The sequence below is a fragment of the Panthera tigris genome, chromosome A3 (assembly GCF_018350195.1).
Source record: "Panthera tigris isolate Pti1 chromosome A3, P.tigris_Pti1_mat1.1, whole genome shotgun sequence".
In the NCBI taxonomy this organism is placed as follows: domain Eukaryota; kingdom Metazoa; phylum Chordata; class Mammalia; order Carnivora; family Felidae; genus Panthera; species Panthera tigris.
Window position 1 is genome coordinate 138626537 of NC_056662.1, and position 24366 is coordinate 138650902.

The 24366-nt window shown below is 54.5% G+C and overlaps 1 protein-coding gene across 2 annotated transcripts in view; it reads right to left on the reverse strand.

Moving 5' to 3' along the window:
* The window catches only part of SNTG2 (syntrophin gamma 2), a 172850-nt gene that overhangs the window by 52588 nt on the left and 95896 nt on the right, over positions 1-24366 (reverse strand). For both annotated transcript variants that reach the window (XM_042982606.1, XM_042982607.1), the window contains one exon: positions 13500-13627. In XM_042982606.1, coding sequence (XP_042838540.1) covers positions 13500-13627 — 128 coding nt within the window. The remainder of the gene's footprint in view (positions 1-13499; positions 13628-24366) is intronic.

The following is a 24366-nucleotide window of genomic DNA, read 5'->3' on the forward strand; positions in this document are numbered from 1 at the left end:
GAGTCGTTCGTGGAGGACGCAACTCCTGCTCTTTTAGGAACGTGGGAGTTCTCGTTTTACAGAATCCTTAGTAAAGTTCGTCCAGAGACCATCCGTTGTGGTATTTGAGGCTCAAGACACGATGATGGCGGTGCCACTGCTACTCGACGTGGACAGCCTCTTACGACACACATCGAGTGACGTTGTGAGGGCTGAGCCCCGATCCTGCAGGACTGGAGTCCTTATGGGAAGAGACGCCAGAGCTCCCTCCCCACCCTTGAGGACACGGCAAGAAGACGGCCGTCTAGAAGCCAGGAAGAGGCTGTGATGCGCCCGACGTGGACGTCCGGCCTCCGGAACGTGAGGATGTGAACGTGTGTTGTCCACGCGGCCCAGTGAGCGCTTGGCTGTGCGGCTCCACTGGACTAATGAAACGCGTCCGAAAGGTAATGTCATCGACACTTCCGTTCAGGTCTCCTTAAGAAAACCATGTATATCAGGGCACCTGGGGGGCTCAGTCGGCCGAGTGGCCGACTTCGGCTCAGGTCACGATCTCGCGGTCCGTGGGTTCCAGCCCCGCATTGAGCTCTGTGCCGACAGCTTGGAGCCTGGAGCCTGCTTCTGATTCTGTGTCTCCTCCTCTCTCTGCCCCTCCCATGCTCGTGCTTTGTCTCTGTCTCCCCAAAATTAATAAACGTTGAAAAAAATTAAAGAGACAGACATACGATGACTGTAGCACATCTCAGGAGAAAACCAACAAAGGGACAGACGCTATGGAAGAGCCAGTGAATCTAGTGGAGTTAACGATATGAGAACTGAAATGCCGGAGAGGCTACACAGTGGACTTGAACTGGGTGGGTGGGCAGAGTCCCCCCAACCCACAGACCAGGCTGAAGAAAGAAGGAAGAAACCTGCCAGAGGCTCTGAGAAGCAAGAGACGCTGGGGTGGGGGCACCAGCAGGAGGGAGACTGAGGGCAGAGGAAACGTTCCCAACTTTTCTGGGGACAGCTGCTCAGCACACCGGGGACCTGGGGACGGCCGGTCAGCACACCCGCCAAGGCCCAGGGGTGCAATCCGGATGCAGACTCACGCCTCCAGGGACGGACACCTTGGGTCAACGATGCGGGGAATCCCAGCCAAAGGGCACGTAGTAAAACAGCTCATTCCTCACAAGGAGGCCGCCAGCTATCAGCTGACCTGTTGCAGAGGCGGGGGCACAGGGGCACAGGGGCAGGAGGGCAGGGGGGCAGGGGGCAGGCACAGCGCTTCCCCAGCGCTCAAAGCCAGAGTGTCGGCCGAGCACCGTGTTACCAGCCCACAGCCACCTCTCCACGCGGACGGAATACGGGCGTTCCCGGTGAAGGAAGCAGAGAAGCTGCTCTGAAACCCCTGGGAAGTGCTGACGAGACCGTTAGGCTGAGAGCAGACAGTTCCCGCCCGCGACGTGGATCCACGGGAACACAGACCGGTGCGGTGACCATGGAATCACAAGACAGGATACATCTTTTTTCCTCCTTTCTTTGCTTGTGTTTTTCTTTTTTTAAAGTAGGCTTCGTGCCCAACGTGGGGCTCGAACTCACGACTGAGAGGCACGCGCTCCACGGACTGAGCCAGCCAGGCGCCCATTTCCTCCTTATTACAAACAGTGTAGAAGCCGTTGTAGAAAACGCCATGTCTCTGACATACTGCTGGCCCCACCACGGGGAAACGTACATACCACGGGCTCGCATCTGTAACACACGTGATCCGTGGGTCATGTACGTGCTCGCGACAGGGCAGAGGATGTGCAATGCGCTAAGGAGTTGGTAACAAGGGTGAATTAATTAGTTAGCGAATTAGTGTTTACATGTGATGTATGTACGAGATTACTCATGGCTCTGGGGTTCAGCATATGCCCCTTTGCTAATCAGAATCCGGCCCTGCTGTGTCCTTTTAACCCCAGGGACACACGGACCGCACCTGCAGAGCTCTCTCTGCCCCTTCCCGTGTCCAGGACCAGGGGAGCGTCCTCAGTCCGACACAGCCCTCCACAGGTTAGGGTTAGGGCTAGGGTCAGGACCTCCAGCCTCTGACATCTGTCCCCCTTCCCCACGTGATGGGCTTCAAAACGCCGACCATGCGACAGAACACAAGCGCGGGAGGAGAGGCCGTAAGCAAGGTTATTGCAAACCCAGTTTCCCTGCAAAGAGCATCACTCAGAAACTCACCTTCAAAGAAAGCAACACAGATTGAAGATTATACAGACGCCGACGTTAATGCCGATGACACATACACAGTAATAACGTTTGATCAGGACGTTCACACTGGCTAATTGTTAGGAAAGCAGTATGAACGACAGATTCCCACTCATCTCTTCCAGATGGACTCTGAGGGTTCACTGTGTCAGCATCTCGCGTGAACTGTGTTCGGGCTGGTGTACAAGGTCCCTCCCAGTGCACAGGAGGAGCCCGACCACGCGGCTCTGGAGTCAGAGCATCTGCTCACTCGGCCTTTTTGGGATTCTTTCCAACGGTCAAGGTCGTCGTCAGAGCTACAGATCAGAGTACCCACCGCTCGGGGCCCAGCACATTCTGTGATAGCCCTGCGTCAGGTTTTGAGAATCCGCAGAAAAGCTACACCTGAGCTCCCACAGGGGGAGCGAAGCCTCATCCAAACACCGTTTCAGCAGGAAGTCGAGGCCCGGCGATGCCCAGGCTTCCGGAAAGCCTCTCCTGCCCCTGGACAGGAGCCCCGGAGGAGAAGCGGGCTGCACACACACGGCTTGAGGCCCCCACGCTTTGGAGCTGAGGGACAGGGTGTGTGTTTATTCTGCTCGTGATGGGCATTCACCAAACAAAGCGAGAAGAAAATGTGCGTATGTCTCACTGTTTGAAAAGTTTGCGCTCGCATACAGCCTTTTAAGACGGTCTCTGTAGCCTGCACATCACTTTTTAGTGGAAGGCAGCGGAAGATTCTCTCCCTACTCTCCCCATTGGGCAGCGGCATTCCTAAGTACCACGTTACACGGGGGCCCGGAGCGCCAGTCTGAATCCAGGCACCGTTCTGCCCAGGGCGGTTATTCTAAGGCACCACTCCTAGGAAAGCCAGGGACGACGAAAGCTGAGCAGGTCCAGACGAGAAAACCAGCTTCTCCCTTGTGGTGCTGAACAGAGCAAGCTGGCGTCCTCCTCTGTCACCTCCTGTCACCTTCCTGAGACCAGCCCAGCCCCTGGCCCCGCGGCGGTGTGAGCGGCACGGTGCCCCACACGGGCTGAGCACCTGCACGGGGTCCCCCCTAAAGGAGGAGCAGAGATAAAACAGAACCACAAGGATCCTACGGTCACTCACCACTGTCTCCTTGCTCGACTCTCGTGTCTGCTCGCTGCCTGCCCGTGTCTCCCGCCAGACGCTGAGCTCCGTGAGCACTCACGCCGGGGTTCGTTTCCCACCTCCGGCACCTACGAGAGCACCTACAGTGTGATCGAGAACATCTGCCGCCTGAGCACGTGCAGCCCGATGCGTGAGGCGAGGTGCGCCCAACCCCCTGCCCACTGCGTGGGTGCTCGAGGACCGATCTGACGGATCGTGGCGGCTTCCACACCCCCAAACAGGTGTGCTGATGGGCTGCGGGGCCGCGCTGTGTGGACCAGACTCGGCAGGCGCTAGCGTGGCCTGGCGGACGCAGGCACGTAATTACTGTAGTTATCATTTCTTCTGGCAAATCCGCCAGGGGAGCCAGTGACACGGCACCGGGTGACCTGTGCTTCTTTTGCGCACCTGTCCCCTGGGACGTCACCCCCTTTGTAGGAGGACGACACTCCGGGGCGTGAACGGTTCACACGCAGCATTAGCCAGGGCAGTGAGGGGACCGGAAGGTGACCATTTCCTCAGGCCTGGCTTTGCGCCAGCACCGTGCGCCCTCACACTCTTCGTGTAATGCACGTCTCCTCTCAGCGACCTTGTAAAACAGGGTTACCGTTTCGGCTTCCCAGAGTGGGGTCGAGAGACCACGTCACCTGCCCAGCTCACAAGGTTGGAGACCGGATTTCAGCACCGCCCAGCTCCCTCCAGGTCTGTGCTCTGCACAGGGAGCCACGCTTCCCACAGGAACCAAGTTACCGTCCACGGTTTAGTCCACAGACACAAGCAGCTGCATCTTGGGTTTCTGTCCTGCTTCGCCATTACCCGTGCCTAAGGAAGCCCGCTGCTTCGTCTGGGCCACCCCAGTCATCAGGAACGGTGGCCAACGGTCACCGAACCCGCCTGGCACCCACCTCACTGCCGCCCACCGTCCACCGAGCCCCGGCCCCCGCACGACCTCTCCTGTGTAAATGTCCCCTGCACCCTCCAGCCACCGCCCCCGAAGACGTGCAATCCGAGTGTCAGCTCGACTCAGCGCACTGACCGCGACACCACCCGGAACCCGTGCACGTGGATCTCACCCGCCTGGTTTCCTCTGTTTCAGAACGTAAACCCTCATGACTCAAACAGTACACCTGGGTCACAGAGCCTGGCACGAATCAGGCAGTGACAATTATCCAAAATATCCCACGGATCGTGGATAGAAAATCGCGTTTTCTGACTGTGGACAGAGAGGCCACAGGCGGTGGGCACCTCACACCAGGAGCTGAGGAATCTCCCGCCTCTTGTGTCCTCGGCCCTGACACAGGTGGGGGGCAGGGCAGGACCGAGCTGTCACGTGACCAAACCTGTGCGTTTGTTCGATTAAAAACCGGGCAGAGGACCTGAACGGACGTCTCGCCAATGACGACATCCAGACGCAACAGACACACGAGAGGCTCGCCATCGCGCATCATCGAGCCACAAAGACACGTCACCTCACACCTGTCAGAGCGGCCAACGTGAACAATTCAGGAAACAACAGGTGTGGGTGAGGACACGGAGAAAGGGGAACCCTCGTGCACTGCTGGTGGGGGTGCCCCCGTGCAGCTGCTCTGGGAACGGTGTGGAGGCCCCTCGACAAGTTCCAAGTAGAACCACCCTCCCACCCCGGAGCCACACGTGTATTTGTCAAAAGAAGGTGAAATCGCCAATCCCAAGACGTACATGCACCCTCACGTTCACAACAGCCAAGACGTAGAAACCACCTCAGTGTCCATCCACCGGTGAATGGATAAAGGACATGTGGTGCACCGGGGGCGCCCAGGGGGCTCAGTCGGTTAAGTGTCTGACCCTTGATCTCAGCGCAGGTCATGATCTCACACTCCGTGAGTTCGAGCCCCACGTCGGGCTCTGCGCTGACAGCGAGGGGCCTGCTTGGGATTCTCTCTCATCCTCTCTCTGCCACTTTCCTGCTTGCACTCTCTCTCTCTCAAAAAAGATAAAAAACATTTAGGGGCGCCTGGGTGACTCAGTCGGTTAAGCGCCCGACTTCGACTCAGGTAACATTTAAAAATTTTTAGAAAGGAAGTTGTGATACACATATACAGTGGAATATTACTCAGTCGTAAAAAATAACGAGATCTTGCCATTTGCAGCAACACGGATGGACCTTGAGAGAACAACGTTCGGTGAAATAAGTCGGACGGAGAAAGACAAGTGCCAGGTGATCCCAATCATACGTGGAATCTGAAAAATGAAACAAGTGAAAAACCAAAACCAAATGGAAACAGACTCCTGGATACAGAAGACAATCTGGTGGTCACCGGAGTGAAGGTGGGGGATGGGCAAAGCAGGCGAGGGGGACGGAGGGGGGGGTATGGACTTCCAGCTCTAAGCAGTGAGTGACACAGAGGACAGCCACGCCCCAATGACACCGCACGGGGGCAGGCGGTACCTGGACTTGTGGGGATCACTTGCAACCTACAAAGACAGGAGATCCCTTCGATCCGGCCTGAAACTGAAAGGATATCGTGTGTCCCCTACACTGCAGTGAAAATCATCGTACGGGTTTACTGCCAACAAGGAAGCAGTGAGGCCCCCAAGCAGCCCAGGTCCCTGAAAGGTCAGCTTGCAGCACAGAATGCAGCTGGCGGGTCTGTAGGGCGCCCGCGAGTGTGGGGGCGCCCGGGAGCACAGGGTTTCTCTGCACGCCCGGGCGGCTCCGCCGAGCACCATGAGCATCGATGCTGTGCCTGAAACCCTGGCCCCCACGTACTTATCCGCAACGTCACCTCTGTCTCCACAGCAAGTCTAGGCCAGCGTACCGGAGTCACAGGCCGTGACAGCTCCGGGTCCCCCACACACCTGCATTTTCTGAATTTCCCAGAGTCAGTATTTGTAGCTGTGCATATCCACAGGGGTGTGTGCGCACGCGTGCACAGGTGTGTGTGTCAGAGACGCCCCAACGGCTCCGATCCTCACCCCCGGCACAGGCTCCGCGTCCTTGCTGGCGGCCCCCCGCCCTCCAAGCGCTCACGACCCCCTCCCTTCCCTAGGAAGCGTCGCCATCCTTCCTAGGTTTCGGACGCAGGACCCTTAAAGTTCCAATCTGATGGTTGTCACACTGAATATACACACTTGCACACACACAGCAGGGTCCCCGGAGCAGCACGCGGCACCGAGTCGTGTCAACACACGCTTCCCGGGCAAAACTCCGTCACGGAGATTCGACGTCTCAGGTCCTCAGGGACGGGGCAGGAAGGGACGGGGGCCACAGGCAGAGGGGCAGGACCCTCCCTGGGCCCCGAGAGCTCCTGGAGGCCGTCTGGAGTCTCAGCCGGCGACTCCTGACGCACGGCACACATGGGACGCAGAGGCCCTACTGTGGAAGTGAGTCCGGGGCATGAGGGACGGCCCGGGTCCGGGACAAGGGAACGTCGAGGCTGTTCCCTGAAAGTGACTCGGCAAACCCACACCAAGCGTGCGGGTGACGGGGAGGCTGGCCCGGAGGGACTCCACTGACCCTGAACGTGGCCTCCCCGCCCATCGCGAGGTCTGCAGCGAACGTTCCCCAGACAGGCTCATTTCCGGCAGTCGTGGACTTTCCGCTCTGTCTGGCGTTTGTCAGCGAAGTGTTCGCAGTAACTTCTTGGTCCACATGGTGCTTAAATTGTGTCCCCAAAGAGCCTTTTGTCAACGATTTCCAGCTGACAGCATGTTAGTTGATTTTATGGAAGTCACCAAAATGCATCGAAAAGACTCTCTTTCAAGAGGGTGTAAAACATACAGCATCTCACACTGTCTCCGCTTCTCAGACGGGCCAGGGACGCGTAATGAATCTTACGTTCTTTCAACGAGCGTATGGGTTATTTTCACAATCCTATGTAAGTCTTTCAAGTTAAATAAGTAACAAAGTTTAGAGGCCAAAAAGATACCTCGTGTGTTACAATGACACAACGAATGGTAAAGATAGCTCCCTGACGCTGCTTCCGACCTTGCGACCAGCACCGTGCACGACAGTTCGTAAACCGTAAACCGCTCCGGTTTTAGACTCACTATGATCCCACGCAGAGGGTCCCCTTGGTGTCACCACCTGGAGACGAGGAGACGGAGGCCTGTGTAGATCGATCGACGTACCCAAGGTCACGAGGCCAGAAACTGGAAAGGCACACACACACACAGACACACGCATATGCACACGCGTGCACACGTACGCACAGAACCCAGTCTCTGCTTCTACAACCTCGGCCCTTACGACAGCACGCTGCCTGGCGGGGATCACAAGGGCATCTCCCATACGTCAGAACCACGCAGACCGCGGTCGTCACCACTCGGCGCCCCTGCTTCCCGCGCCTGCCTGCATCTTGTGCGTGCACCTGTTTGGTACAACCGGATGTGCTGGACGGTCCGGACGGGCCGTGGCCACCCCGTGTGGCCACCCCGTGCGCTCGCTCCTGGGACGGAGACACTGCTGGAAGGCAGCGAGGATGCTGGGGCAGCCACAGAGCTTGAGGACCTGCAGTGGTTCTGTCACCTTCCGCGCAGGAACGCGTGGGCCCCGGGCAGGGGTCCGTGCGCCCTGCGAATGCCGCCTGAGGGCCCCCGTCACCTTCTCACAGACTGGCAGACACGTGGCATCAGGAAGCATTTTGGGACACCTTCGGTCTCGGGGAGAAAACGGCCTCTGGGTAAGAGCAGGGTGGGACTGGCGGAGACAGGAGGTGCCCGTGGTGCCGTGGTCCTGGGAGGCAGGGTCCGTGTGGCGCACCCAGGCTTGCCCGCGAGGCCGAGGCAGGAATGGAAACCCAGATAGACCTGATTCGCTGGGTTTGTCCTCAAAAGTGATTAGAAAGCTGTTCGGATAAGTCAAGAGCAGGGTCCCCTTTTGTTCCCGGGGTCAGGGCCCAACCCGTGTGTGAATGTGGGAGGCCTGCCCGGAGCCACGTGGGAGCCTGTGGACCCCCTGTCGAGGGCGATGCAGATCCTCTGGGCACCGGGACAGTGTTAGGTCATCCAGGGCACAGCGTCCCCTCAGTGGCATGGAGACCCTGTCCCTCCAGTTCCTGTATTTCCCTGTAAGGACGGGACCTTGGTAAGTGAGGGCAGAGGCTCGGGACTAAACACCCCTGCTCTGCGTGCAGCACTGGGGCAGCGGTGGGGGGGGGGGGTTCTGTTCTGGCTGAGGGACCCGTGCAGTGGGCAGGAAGCAGGCACGTGTGTCTCCAGCCACCCTTTCTTCCCACCTTAAGACCCCTCCTGATTGTTTTCATGTCCAGCTCTGGGTGCCTGTTCACTCCCCCCCCCCAATTCGGGCGCATCCTGCTTGGAAGGACGACGACGTGCATGTGGGGACCCGCAGGCGGGGTGCTCGTGACCCTCAGAGTGCCGGGAGGTGCCACTTGGGGAAACCACCACTGGATCCGCGAAGACAGACACAGAGCGCTTCTACGTTGGCACATACCACGGGGGAGCGGCCCCCCAGGATCAGAGCCACGGAGCAAGTCCCGGCCACTGGCTCTGTTTACGTTGGGTACGGCTCAGGGTTCGAATCTCCAGGAGGGCACGGCCCGCCGTCCCTGGCCGGGGAGGCTGTCCAGCTTCGCACTACACGTTTGATCAACGGGCAGTGTCTGCTCTATGGCAACCCCAGCCCGTGCCAGGAACGGCCACTGGTCAGGTTAGCAGGGGGGGTCACGAGGTGGGGGCGACTCTCCGTGGTTTCCACAGGCTTGTGCAGGCCACCCAGACCTGACCAGAGCTGACCACTGACGCAGGGGTCCCTGCTCCCTGAGGGACGGCCGAGACCCCGCCTTCCAGCCATGACGCGAAGCTCGTCCCGGGACCAGCGTGGAGGGGGCAGCACGTCCACGCATGGTGAGGCCGCGGTCTGTGCTTTGGAAAAGCGCACAGAGAAAGCACGGCAGGCTTGTGTGGGCGTTAAAGCAGGTAATCACGGACCAGGAACACAGGATGAAGGAGCACAGAATTCGCCGCTTATGCAGGGACCTCACTTGCCTCTTAGGTGGGTGTCGGCTCTGAGGCAGGCTCGTCACCCAGGCTGGGCCAGTGACATACGGAATCATCGGACAGAAGCCCCGGCCGGCACCGCATCAGGACCCCCGCTCTCCGGCGGCCGGGCTTGCCCGGCCGTCCCAGCAGGTCTGAGGCTCAGAAACACGGTTTGTGGGCACCGGCTCCCAGACCTCCGCATACCTGGACCAGCTCCAGGTCTGTAGGGACGCTTCCAGAATGGCATCGTTCTCTTTCAACAAATATGAGCACCCTAACTTTCTACCCCTAAAATGAAACTTCCAGAACCCTTACGGCCAGAGTGCTGGGATGGAGACCAGGGCCCTGGCTGTGAGCACTGCCAGCCGGCCTGCGGGGCACCGGGCTCCCTGTGGGCCCCACGGAGGAAGACAGCACAAGGGTTCTTCACGATCCCCCCTGAGCAGAGACACGGACGCTGTCCAATGACGAACCTGACCGTGACGATGCCTCTCCCAGGACACGTCTGGCCCGCTCCTTCCCACTGTCCCCTGCCATCTTCCTAGATAAAAATTAAGCCAAGTGATGAGCACAGGAGCCCGACGCAGATCAGACCCTGAGTTCCCGACTGTCCTGCTGACCGCCGACTCCATCCACATCCTTTACAAGCTGCTCCCCTCACTGAGACGCCACGTCTCCCGGGACGCGGGACGTGGTCTCCCAGCTCTGCTCGGCCACACCAGGCCCACACGCGCCACGAGGCTGCACCTGCACGATTCCCAACCACAGAAAATCTGCTACAGAGGAGTCCATTCCTGGCACGAAACCAACCTTGCGATAGAAATCAGAGTATTTAGCGGGATAATCCTGACAGCCCCGTCACTTCTCAAAACGTTCCCGTCTGCAAACCATCTGGCTCCCGACGTGCTCTTTCTTCTTCTTTTTTAAAGGTTTATTCACTTATTTTCTGGGGGGCGGGAAGGGCAGAGAGAGGGAGAGAGTCCCTAGCAGGCTCCACACTGTCAGCACAGAGCCCGACCTGGACCTTCAGCCCACAAACTCTGAGATCATGACCTGACTCAAGAGTCGGACGCTTAACCGACTGGCCCCCTGGGTGCCCTGCTCTCGACGAAAGAACACACACTCTGTGCTCTGTCTTCTAACGAAAGGTCGTCTCCCAGAAGAAAAATGGAATCGCTGCAGTGATAAGACACAATTTCACCCTTACTTTCAGAGGCTCAACAGAAGTGAGGCAAAAAGGGCCGAAGCTACAGTTTTGCTCCTTCCTCCTCCTCCCTCCCCACCCCTCCTTCCTCGCTTCCTAGTTTCAGAAACAACTCTGTACTTTTTCTTGGTCATTTTTTAATGTTAATTTATCTTTGAGAGAGAGGCACAGCACAATCAGGGAAGGGGCAGAGAGAGAGGGAGACACAGAATCCGAAGAAGGCTCCAGGTTCTGAGCTATCAGCACAGAGCCCCACTCGGGGCTTGAACCCACAGACCGCGAGTTCATGGCCTGAGCTGAAGTCAGATGCTTAACTGACTGAGCCACCCAGGCACCCCTACATTTATTCATTTTTGAGAGACAGAGAGAGATAGAGTGTGAACAGGGGAGAGGCAGAGAGAGAGGGAGACACAGACTCCAAAGCAGCTCCAGGCTCTGAACTATCAGCGCAGAGCCCGACGCGGGGCTTGAACCCACGAACCGCAAGATCGTGACCTGAGCCGAAGTCGGCTGCTTAACCGACTGAGCCACCCAGGTGCCCCGTCCATACTGTCTTCGCGGCCAGCATTAAACCAGAGGCATGGAGAGGCTAGTCTGAGCAGGACCACGGAGGTCTGTGCCCTGCAAACGAGTCCAGCTGTGCCCAGTGCCTGCGGGACAGACTCAGACTGCCTGACGCTCTTGGTGACATCTCTCAAATCGTGATTTTCTTCCTTCAGGTCAGGCATTCCTCTTCTGCAGAACTTAGGAATTCTGTAATCTCACAAGCCTTCAGGATACTTGAGAGCTCCTTTAAACCTACAGCGTTAGTTTACGTTACCTGCGCGAGACCTTAGGAGGCAGTGAGGTATTAACATCTTTCCCCACCTACTTGTTTAAACGCACGCCTCGCTGGGCGAAGCCACGGGGCCCTGGAAAGGCAAAGGGAAACCGGCAATATGTCGATTCCAGGACCCTTCCAGACCCAGGACTCTTCCCCACGCGCCGTGCGCCTCCCCAGCGGTCTGGCGGCTTGTCCGAGGAGAGCAAGGCTTTCCGGGGCGTATCCAGGCCATCTCCGGAAGCCTCCTGGGATGACCCTGGACACTCTGACTGCACAGTTCCCTTGGTCCTAAAGGCGTCCTCTCTGCCTTTACTTCCAAACCCCGGCACACGCGCCTCGACTCAAACCCGGGTCCTGGAATCCCAAACCGGCGTCCTTTCGAAGGCACCGGGTGAAGCACAACCAAGCATGGACTGAGCCAATCGTGTGTTTAGAGGATGCGTCCCTGAGACGTCTCTGGACCCGCACGTGTTGCCCGGGTGACATGGGGCCTTCAACCGACACGTTTTTGTCTCCGGAAGAGTTGAGGGCTGTCTGTGGGCTGGTGGCTCTGCGGCCTTTCTGCCGGGACAGGAGACGGGGCGGCACCGAGGCGGCAGCGGGAGCCCTCCCGAACCACGTGTTGTCCACAGGCACAACGTGCTCATCCCGGCGGGCGCCTGCTGGAGGCCCGATGGGTTCGGCTCTCCCATCGCCAGGAGCACCCGCTTGAACACCCCAGGCAGCGGAGCGGCTGGCAGAACCCAGTCAGGCGGTAGCGTTTTGTCACGCACCCCGCGGACGACACAGGGCACAGCCGCGGCCTGTGGGAAACGAGAGCGCTGGCCTTCCAACCAGAGGCTGGTCCGGGCCGCCCCTTCGTCCCCCGAGACAGCAGGTGCCTGAAGACGTCCAGTGGCCCTGGTTTTCCCAGAGCCTCTTATTCAAACAGGGGGATGGGCAGAGACACACACACACACACACACACACACACACACACACACTTTAAGAGGGATCTGTGGCCACGACTGCTGTTAGGCCTGCACATGGCTGTTTACCGACGGGCCTATCTCGGCCTGCCTGCCTACCTACCTACTCCTCTCTGTCGCTCCCTCTACCTACCTACCTTCCCACCTTACTGTCCCCCTACCTACCTACCCACATATCCATCCACGTCTTCCCACCTCCCTACCTTCTCAGGTCTACTGACCTTTTCCAAACGGCCACACACGTAAAACTTAGACTCAGAGCTGGCGTGCACGCGACGGTGTCAAAAGTGCCCTCTCACGGACGTGCACGTTGACTGTGAGAGGCTACGCAAGTAATGTCACTTCGTACCGAAAATGAAATGGTAGCCGTTCGTCAAAAGCGCCATCAGACAGACTCCCTCCTTCGCCGAGGGACCAGAGAAGAGAACCTTGGACTCCTCTCTCCCCCACCCACACATGAGCGCGCACGAGGGCACACACCCACAGGCAGGTGCGGGCACGCACGTTTTGTCAAAGATAGTGCTCAATTTGCAAACAGCAAACTCCTCCCTGGCTGGCAGGCCACGGCTCACACAGGTGTCTGCACACCCGTCGTACAACCGAGAGGCAATTCACCAGCACCGTGCCGTCCCTGCCACGGTGGTTAGCCACAGAGGACACGCTATGCCTGGTAAGAGAGCAAAACGCTGAGTCCGCAGAAACAGTTATGCAAACACAACCTTCACACATAAATCTTTGAAATGGATTGATTAACCGAGCTCGGAGACAAGGAGCCTTACTGGACACGGATGCAGGTGTAACCCCTCATTTTATGAACAGTGACAACGAGGCCCACAGACTTTAAATGACTTCTCTGAAATCGTCTGCAACTTGGACACGAATGCACTCTTACTTCCTGTCTAATTCTACCGACACTTACACACGAACATAGGGTTTTCCAGTGATCAACGATTCAGAAGAACTAACACGAATCACCTCACCACGGGAGGACTGTTGCCAACAACAAATCCACTACTGCTCTGATTACGGTTTCTTTTCAGTGCCTACCTTTCCTCTGACTTGTTACTTATTTATTTCGCAAATGCTCGCTCTACCAGAAGACGTCACACACGCTTGCCTCACGACACAGACACTCTGGGACAGGCGGTGGCTGGGGGGTGTGCCAGCGTCCCGCTTTCCGACGCGGTCACACACCTGCATTTTCCTGTTCCAGCCTTGCACCTGGAGATTCGGGCCATAGACAGAGGAACGGACAGCGTGTCCAGCCAGCGCTTCTCATACTGTGGCGCGTCAGCTGCGGGCGAGGAAGGCGATGGTGAATCCTGTGCACGATAAGCAAGAAGCAACAGTCACAGAGTCAGTCAGCACCGAATGCAGGGACAGCCACCAGCATCCTGTCCCCTAAAATTCAAAGGAAATACATTTCAACTGTTTAAAAAGCATGTGACAATTTTCTGAAAGATCTGGAAAGAAGTAAGTGCCCTCCCATGTGAATTTAAACTAATTCTCTTTTTTGTTAACAAAACACTGCACAGAAGAGAAAGGTCAAAGAGGAAGCTTCGGGGAGAGAGACTGACGTGGGAAGGGGTGAGTCCAGGAGGCCGAGGGGCTGCGGCCACGCCCATGTCAAACGTTGCAGTGGAGCGCCTCTGGGTCCGGAGACAGAAGGTACACACGCACAGAGGCCGGGTCAGGGGCCACGCTGACTGTCCGGTGGGTGCGAGCACAGTCCCTCCTCCGTGGAGCCTGCAGATCACAGGCAGGTGCGTGGGAAACGCGGAACCCAGGCAAACGGGCTCGTGACCCGACCCCGCGCTGCCAGGTCCGCAGGCGGCAGGATCAGAGGTGGGCTCCAGGCAAGAGGACCCCCAAGTTCCCGTCTGGGTTCTGAGGGAGGGGCCGGTAGCAGCCTGACCCATCCTCCCGTGGAGCCCGCGGCCCAGCATGGAGACGGCAGCCCCGGGCAGGGGTGAGGGCATCCGGCCAGCACGCAGGCTCCCGAGCGCACAGCAGCCCCCGACTCAGCACCACCGGCTCCAAGGGCAAAGGGCCAATTCCCCGAGTTCCCTGCTGTCCAGGTTCCTGTAAGAAATGACAGCTGTGTGGGGGTACCTGGGGGGCTCAGTCGGCGGAACGTCCGACTTCGGCTCAGGTCATGATCTCGTGGTCTGTGGGTCCGAGCCCCACGTCGGGCTGTGTGCGGACAGCTCGGAGCCTGGAGCTGCTTCGGATTCTGTGTCTCCCTCTCTCTCTGCCCCTCCCCCGCCCACTCTCTGTCTCTCTCTCTCTGTCTCTCTCTCTCAAAACCGAATAAACGTTAAAAAGAAAAAAGGAAAAGAAAGCAAGCAGAGCTGCTCAATCCCTCTAGCTTGCAGGAGCAAGGGGCCGCGTTCCCACAGCGGACCCGAGACGCCGCGGGCTGTGCCAGTCAGCGCCTCACAACCCTCACAGGTTAAGGCAGGAGTCACGCGCCCACTGCAGGCGACACAAAACGTGCCCTCCCCCGCTTGCTCTGTGACGCGGCCCAAAGCTGCCGAAGAGCTAAAGCGGAAAAGGCCGTCGTGAAACACCGATGTGCAACCAACCGAGTCCCGGGACGTTTCCTGTTCGCTGCCGCAGTGACCACGCGACGGATTCTGAACGGGTGGGAACCTCGGGAGCTGCTGGGGGCGGCTGGAGGCGCAGCGTCGGGGCAGGTGCGTCAGGGGCGGGCGGCCCCGTGGGGAGGCCCTCACAGACCCTCCCCAGGGCAATCTCTTCCCTCTGGTTCCCCGACGTGCCACACGATGGAGACATCTTAGAAACGCCAGGAAAACCAAGTACTTGTGATACAAGACACAGAAACTGTTTGGGAGTGAGTGAGAGAAGATGAAGTAACGCGCGTCCCGGCATCTTGCCACGCACGGGCACGGAGAGCCACGCGTGGCACACGGCATGCCAGCGTGCCGGCTCTCCTCAGGCGTGCACGCACACGCGTCCACACGGAAGCACGAAAACAGCACCTTCACGGTGGAGACACGACCACACCCTACACAACTGGGAAATTCAAAACTGTAAAAAGAGGGAAAAAATTCGGTCCAAACCTCATCACACACTTGGTACATTTCCTGAGGACCTTCTTCCTCTTCTCTTTTTGAAACTTAGTTAGAGCCATACTGCCAATAATCGCGATCGAGGGCACGGAAGAGAAGAACGTTTATGGGTCACACTTGACACAAAGCGGGACTCACCCACAGACCTCGCGCTCGGAGGCAGAGCACCTTCTGTTTAATAGGAACCCGGGTCCTTGAGGGTGATTATGCTTTGTTCTATTTATCCCTTGTGTAGGGAGAGCTTCTCTTGCTCTAACTCCCTTGGAATGAAGTCTGTATCTAAATATAATTTAGCAGTTATCAGCACTTGCTCGAGGAGAACACGGCGTTCGCACGTTTTACAGGATTACTAAGATGCCTGAGGCTTTGTCTGAAGAGCGGCCTACAGGCTGGCCCGAGACCCTGATGGCCTAGCGGGAACAGGCAACGGCCGTGAGGGGTAAGGACGATTCTGCAGGAACGAGCGTCAGCAGGGGCGGCCCTGAGCGGCGACCCTAGTTCGCCGAGCGCGTGAGCAGGAGCCGAGAGCGAGGGGGAGCGGACCCCCGTTCTCTGCTGCGCCGACCCCACTAATGGGGGTCTCCATCTCTGCTGTATGCCGAAATACGTCTTTAAGGCATTTTTTAAACTTTATTAATTTATTTTGAGGGGCGGGGGGGAGAGAATCCCGAGCAGGCTCTGTGCTGTCAGGGCAGAGCTCGATGCGGGGCTCGAACTCATGAACCATGAGATCACGACCTGGGCTGAAATCACGAGTCCAACACTTAACCGACTGAGCCACCCAGGTGCCCCTAAATCATTTTTTTAAAAGAAAAAAAAATATTAGTCATTGTAATACTTTGAATAAGAGATTTGAAAGCAACTTTTCAGGTATTGCTGTCTTCTTCCTACTTTGGATAATTGTGGGCTTTGCAACTCCTTTTATTTTTACTGAGCAATCTTGAGGCATGAACCACCTACAACGTGTACTCATGTAGGAGCACAGTTTGATGAGCTTTGACAAATAGATACACCCCATGCCAGAACCTGAATCACGACACAGGCTAATTCTGCCCCATCCACACCCACACAAACCTTGTCCCCACAAAGTTCCCTGTGGCAGTTTGTAGGCAATTCCTGCCCTCCAGTCACGTCAGTCTGACAGAAGTCAGATCAGCTAGATTAGTTTTGACTCTTAGAACTTCTACAAATAGGACCACACAGGAAGTATATGCACAAGGCTCCATTCAGCAGGAAGTCTGTGAGATGTATCGGCAGAGGATTCATTTTCATCAGTGAGTAGTATTCTACTGTTTGCGTATACCTGCATTTCTCATCCACTCACCTGCTAAAGGAGATCTGGGCTCCTTCCAGTTGGAGGATATTATCAGCACATTTGCTGTGTTATCAGTTAAGTCAGCACTTTGGATGTTGTGCCCGCTTGCGCTGCTGGGGCAAACATCACTTGCTCATGATGTGGTACCCTTTGGGTTTTTTCACAGGTTGTTGACCATTTTTGCACCAGCATTCGTGAAGGTTGTTGTCTGTAACGTTCGTTACTTATAATGCCATTGAAAGGTTCCGGTACCCGTATTATCCTGGCCTCACACAATTAGTGGGATACATTCCATCTTCCTCTATTTCCTGAAAAACTGTGGAGGTCACATGTTATTTCTTTGACAGAATTCACCAATTACAGAATAGTTGAGTTCACAGTCCTAAATAGCCTATCACAGCCCTGCACGTGATCTTGGTGAACGTTCCATATTCACCCTGTAGGCTTGGGGTGTGGTTTCCTGTAAAAGGCAGTTAGGTTCCAGTTGGTTCATAAGGTTGATTATGTCCTTTATGTCCTTACTGATGTTCTGTCTACACGTCATATCAACTTCTGCATAAAGAGTATTAAAATCTCCATAGATGATGAGAGGCTTGTCTAATTCTCATTTCTGCCAGGTTTTGGTATATGTATTTGGAAGCTCTATTACTGGGTGTGTGCCATACTTAAGACTAGAACGTCTTCCTGATGAATTGATTCTTTAATCATAACAAAACACTTCTCTTTGTTTTTTGGACACTCCTTATCTTGAAGACTACTTTGTTAGACGTTAACAAAGCCACCTTTTTTGGTTACTGTTTATAAGATACATATTCTCTACTCTTTTAATCTCTACCCATCTGCATCTTTAAACAATACTTCCCGTGGTAAGCAGACTTGGGTCTAATTCAGTCTTACAATTTGTTTCAAATGGAACGTTTAGTTCATTTACATTTAATATAATTCTCGTGTCACGGGTTTAGTTATACATTGCTAATTTGTTATTTGTTCCTCTTGGGTTTTCTCCCAGTTCATTGAACATACTTTTTTAGGGGTTAATTTTTTTCATTATTCTTTTTTATCTCCTCATTGGCTATAGGGATCATAATACACACTCTTAATTTATCAGTGTTTACTCTGAGTCAGTACCGCATCACTTCAAACCTTGTATCTGACACATCCTCCTTCCCATGCCTCCCTTCACCAGTGCCAGGATCTCACAGCAGAGCATCTCAATGTGCTTGGCCCCCACCCTTGGTGCTATTTTTGCTGTCTCTTACGTCCACATACATCACCACCTCCACTTTACTGTGCTATCATTCTGTCCTCTGAACTATCTAACTTCAAAGGAACTTCAGAGAAGGAAGCACAGACATCTTACACACGCACACTCCTCCTGTGGTGCTCCTCACTCCTTGTATATGCACGTCTCCCACTGGCATCCTGTCCTTTCATCTGGAAGACCACCTCTCAGGATTTCCTGTAGTGCAGCCCCCCTGGTGGCATTTTCTTAGCTTAGATTTACTTTAAAAAGTCTGTAAGTGCTGATGCGTAGGGGCACTTGTATCCCAATGTTTATAGCAGCACTTTCAACAATAGCCAAATTATGGAAAGCGCCTAAATGTCCATCAGCTGATGAATGGATAAAGAAACTGTGGTTTATATACACGACGGAATACTACGTGGCAATGAGAAAGAATAAAATTTGGCCTTTTGTAGCAACGTGGATGGAACTAGAGAGTGTTATGCTAAGTGAAATAAGTCATACAAAGAAGGACAGACTCCATATGTTTTCACTGCTATGTGGATCCTGAGAAACTTAACAGAAGACCATGGGGAAGGGGAAGGAAAAAAAAAAGAGGTTAGAGAGGGAGGGAGCCAAAACATAAGAGACTCTTATTAAAAACTGAGAACAAACTGAGGGTTGGTGGGGGGTGGGAGGGAAGGGAGGGTGGGTGAGGGGCATTGAGGAGGGCACCGGTTGGGATGAGCACTGGGTGTTGTATGGAAACCAGTTTGACAATAAATTTCATATTTAAAAAAATAAAAAATAAAAAAAACCTTAAAAAAGTCTGTATCCCTTCATTTTTAAAGAATATTATCCCATGCATGTAAAATTCTTAATAAACACTCATTTACATCATTGTACCCGGGTAAGTTATGTCTTTTTAAAATATGGCTGCTGCCTGAATTTCCTCTTTCGGTTTTCGACAGTTTGATTGGAACAGTTTTCTTTGTGTGCGTCGGGCTTCTGATCATCCCCATCCTCATTCTGGGACTCGTCCACCTGATGTGTCCCACACATCACTGGGGCTCATTTGTCAGTCTGTCTCTGTTCTTGAGATGGGCAATTTTCCATTTGTCTCCTGGTCTCTCGAGCAGTCCTACTGCAATCTTCTATCCATGGGAAGACGAACTAGTAGGCATTGGATTCTAATTATTATGGTTCCAGTTCTAAGGTTACCGTTTGTTCATTTTCTGAAGTTTCAGATTCTTCACTGAGAGTCCCCATCTGTTCAGTCATTACGACCGTATTTTCCTCTAAGGCCTTAAACATATTTGAAAGTGCTGCGTTAAGATCTTTGTCTGCTAAATTCCGTATTTTCACATGGGGTCTATTTCTACTGCTTGCGTGTTTTCTTAGCTTCATATCACTTGTTCTTGTTTGCGTCACTCGTAGTTTCTGGCTGCGGACCAGACGTTATCAACGACACAAGGTAGTGACTTTATGGATTATGTTTTCTTCCAGGGCATTTCTGTTCAGCAGGTAGATCGCTTACCGTAATCACCTTAAACGTAGGGAGTTTTAAACTATGTTGGGGTGGGTTTGCAGAAACCAAAGTGTTTACTAAACCCCTGTAACTTGAAGGGATTCAGCCTCCAGTGCTGTCCCGTCCACACTTGTTTCCAAGGGTTGGTTTTAGAGACCCCGTTACGGCAGTTTTATGGTTGCCTCTGTGCCTGAGGTGCAGCCCTTCTGAATTCGCAGCTGCGTATCTAGCACAGTTTCTCCGGTTCGGCCAGGATGGAGCCGCAGTGTCACCAGCACGGCTAGACCTCTGGCATCTTTGCTTGTTGTGCCCCTCAGCGCCTTGACGGGGGGGCACGGGGTAGTCTTTCCCTGTGCACTGGTATCCTGGCATTCGGCCAAGGACTTGTGCAAAACCTACGTAGACACGCTTCCAGCTCCCAACGCCACCTCCTTCCGGGGACCCTGCTGCCCCGCCCCACGGCTTCTAGCTGATCCAGAAGCCCTGCGTCCTTGTCCTTGTCTCCTCGGTGCGCCAGGACCACACGCTGTGTGTGAGTTGCACTGTCACCTTGTGGTGTCCCCTCCGTCACGGCTCACGGTCTTATATGGCCGGCTGCCCAGCACCTGAAAACAAGCACCTTGCTTCTACTATTTAGGGCAGAGGTTAGCACTGCGGGAGACGTGCTGTGCGGGCTTCTTCAAGTGCACTTGGTTCTTCCTGTGCTCACGGATCTTCTCAGAACCCGTGCTGGAGGGGAGGTCTGTGCCAAGAGCTGCTTTGTCTTGTTTCACACATCCGATGTCTCGTGCAAGGACTTGAAAATGTCACTGTGCATACAAATCATAAAGGGAGTTTGTAAGAGATAAATTCTCAGGCCCCCTTCTTTGAGATTCGTGTTGTACAGGTGCTTAGATATGGCTTTGGAATCTCCGTTACTTTGACACTGCACGCGCTTTGACACGCGTCACGAAACACCACTCGCGTGTATCAGGACCAGGCCACGCAAGATGTTGTAGTACCCAAGCACTGTGTCTGTTTCTAGGGAGAAGGGTGTTTAAAAACGTCCATGTTGGTAGGCTGATTAAGCATCATTCAGTGCATAACCTAAATGTAATTTTTAAAACAGAAATATTAACTGTAATTTTAAAATGATTTCAATCTGGGGCGCCTGGGTGGCTCAGTCAGATGAGCGTCTGACTTCGGCTCAGGTCATGATCTCACAGCTCATGTGTTCGAGTCCCGTGTTGGGCTCTGTGCTGACAGCTCAGAGCCTGGAGCCTGCTTCAGATTCTGTGTCCCTCTCTCTCTGCCCCTCCCCTGCTCACACTCTGTCACTCTCTCTCCCTCCCTCAAAAATAAACGTTTAAAAAAAAAAAAATAAATAAAATGATTTCAATTAAATAATTAAAATGATGGTCGATATTTTCGTACCAGAGCAGAGTGCTGTATAATTCATGCCTGCTCATGGGCTATCTGATGCAGCTCAGGGCCCCCACCGGGGGCTCACAGGTTAGAGTCCATAGCAACCAGCTTCTTTCCACATTTATTTCCATGAAATTAACTAATAAGTCACTAGAATGGACGGCAAGTGTTTGGTGGCTTTATTGAAGTTCTGGATTTTGGATATTCTGACCCAACATGGAGCCGATGACTACGAGGCAGCCATTCACTGGAGGTTCCTGAGAAGGCGGTATACTAAATTTGTTACGCAGACCACAGACCAAAGACTCCAAATCCAAACCTTTATTTTACGTGGCTCTTTAGAATATGCTTCTACGTGGCGGACTGCAGTGCCTCGGTGTTATCCTTAGAGAAGCTCCAAGATGGGACTTGGATTTCTTTCTAGTTTTGATGAATAAAGTAAAGGTAATTTTTAAACCCAGGAAAGACTCAAATGCTGGCAAGCAGCTGAATATTCACCACTTAGTGTTCAATTAATGGCAAGTGTGCTGCACAGCAGACAAAGATGCCTGTGGGTCACAAGTTCATAATTTCGACCTTGATACATCCTGCTGGAGGTGCGGGCCCGTTTTTAAATCTAATTTCAGACTGTGACACAACACAACCGTACTCTGGTATTGCACACAGTAACAGGAAGCACCGTGTGGTGCCTTGGGGGAGAGGTGGCCGAAGCTGGACGCCTCGTCACCATGACTTGGTCTGGGAACCCTGCGGGACCTTCACAACCTAGAGGCAATTTAAGACGATGGGTTTCTGTGAGAAGTCCCAATTACCCCTACACTTAAAATCTGTGAAATGGATGTGACATTCACGGCCTCATGTGGTCACTGGGTGAAACCCCTAGGGGTTGCCAAGGGTATCTGAGCCACATCCGGAAAGCCAAGGGCAGGTGGGGTGCACCTGGAGGGGACAGTCCCCTCCCTCGGCCTCCTGCCCTCCCCGTACCTCCCTGAAGAGACAGACTTTGAAAATACTCCTTGCCTTAGTAAAATACTATGACCTTGTGTCATAACATTAGTGCTTTTAGAAGTGAAATTGATTAGAACAAAATGTACGTAAGACTTTTACAAACACTTCTTTTCTTGTGGAAAACAAGACACATGTCACCTATATACCCCTAAATAACGAAAAAAAAAAAACCCAGAAGCCTCACATCCTCCGCACACACTGTGTTTCCCCTACGAGGAAGACCCCACGGTGGGTATGAAGCCCGGATACCAGCGCGGAATTTTAAATCTGAACTCTTAACAGTTAAGAACCTTGAGACACTACTTTCTCAGCATCAGAGATTCAGCGAGGGGAGGCGAGCCGAGCGGCGGAAAAGCCAGACTGAACTGTCACCTCTGAGCTCCCGGCAGGGCTCTGAGGGAGTTTCTTAAAGGAAAGAATGTTTCCATAATCGCGTAATTAACTCTGCTGTCAGCATGTAATTTAAGGTGAGTACGCGACGTGTCTGATGACGAACTATTTTGACTGCAGCGTCACGGGCCCTTCTCAACACTGTTCACGCCCGATGCTCTCGTCTTTCTTACTTTAAAAACCCGTAATCACGTTGGCACAGGGCGGGCTTGACACTCATCTCAGGGACAGGCTTGGTGACTCTACTCTGTCTCTAGTGTCATGTTTCCTTCAGCTTTCGGGTGGTGACTTTGCTTCCAGAACTCTTCTCTTTGCGGGCTGGCCTCCGCAGTGTGCTACTTCCCAGGCCACCCGCGTGCACTCGCATGCACACGCGCACCCACATACACCCACACCCACGCACACGCCTCCCCACACATGCACCCCGGCATGCACACCCACACTTGCACGCCTGCCTGTACACGCCCACACGCACGCACACATGCACCCACGTACACCCACGTGCACGCACCCGCACACCCACACATGCACGTCCGCACACACCCACACCCACCCGTGCACACCGCACACGGGCTTGGGGGTTGGTTCGGGGCACAGTGACACCGTCAGCACCACCCCAGGGCACACAGCTGGGCAGTGGCTCAGCGTGGGGTGGGGGCGGGGTGGCCCGAGAAGCGACACCAGGATGGCCGCTGGGCTAGGACGGACCCCTCCACGTCCCCGCGGGCAGCCGGTGGGGTGGCGGCACGGCTCCCGGGGAGGGCACGTCCCAGCACTGACCCGAGGGCTCCGGCCCCTGACCACCCAGCACCCAGCTGCCCCTGCGGGAGACACCCCCCGACCAGCCGCCTCGCCTCCCGGGGCCGGAGCAGGTCCACCTGGTGCCTGCCTTTGGGCACCAAGTGTGGCCGTGCCCTCCGAATCACAAAACGAACAAGATGAACACGTATTTACTGTAACACATTTTAAAACAGCAGGAAAAGTATCTTTTGCTCTTTTCACACAGAAGAATCCAGAGCTGAAGCAGGCTGTACGAAGGGACCTGGGCCCATGCAAGGTCCACTCCATCCAGAACCACCCATTTACTACGTTACAGAAATTATAGGTCAGCGCCCCTGCGGGCATTTACGGTCATACCTGTCGGGTCAGCGCCCCTACGTGCGTTTATGGTCGTACCTGTCGGGTCAGTGCCCCTACGCGTGTTTACGGCCACATCCGTCGGGTCAGCGCCCCTACGGGCGTTTATGGCCACATCCATCTCTAAAAATCAAGTATTTCCTAATTTTTCATCTGCACGTCATTGAATGTCCTCGGAATGGCACAGACTGTGAACGTCTGTGGAGCGAAGGGAATGTGTTTTTTGCAGGATATTCTTCCTTTGGGGTCCTCTGTCCTGCGGTTTGCCCTGAGCTAGTCCAGAACTGCAGCCAGGATGGTGTGGACACGGTTGTCACAGCCAGAGGAGCTGTCGCCGAGGTGCCCGTGGTGAGGAGGAAATGCACCTGTTAGAGGCCCGATGGCCTCTGTCATTTACTCGTCCCCCACACCGACATTTTACTAGAAACTGTGGATCCTGCCTTTTCTACACAAGACACACCTTGCTGAGTCATTTTGTGCTTTTGACGTAAGAGCAAATGCAGCGCGTGAGATTGCAAAGCAGAAATACTGAACATAAATCAGTTAACGTAACAGCAGTAATTCACCATTCCACATTTTCACTACAGAAGAATAGTTTTTAGCTATTGCTTATACAAAACTATAAAATTAAAATAGCCTAACATTATTAAATGTAATTTTAGTAGAAATCTATCCCAGACACAAGATTTCACAGAAACATCAGGTGCGGGAGAGCCCCAGGAAGCACTGGCCGCAGGGTTAGGGTGAGATATGTCCACGCCCGGTCTGTGGGTCTCTCGTGCCTTCCCAGAGGCCACAAGGACCACCCACGGAGGCCTGGACTCTCTGCCACCTTCACCAGGGAGCAGCCGCTGGTGCCCTCGACCTGACGGCCACCTTGCCCCCTCAGCAGACCCCTCACGTCCTCACTCCAGTGACGCCAGAGGGTCCCGGACATTCACAAGATGTGCAGCAGCTGTCACAGG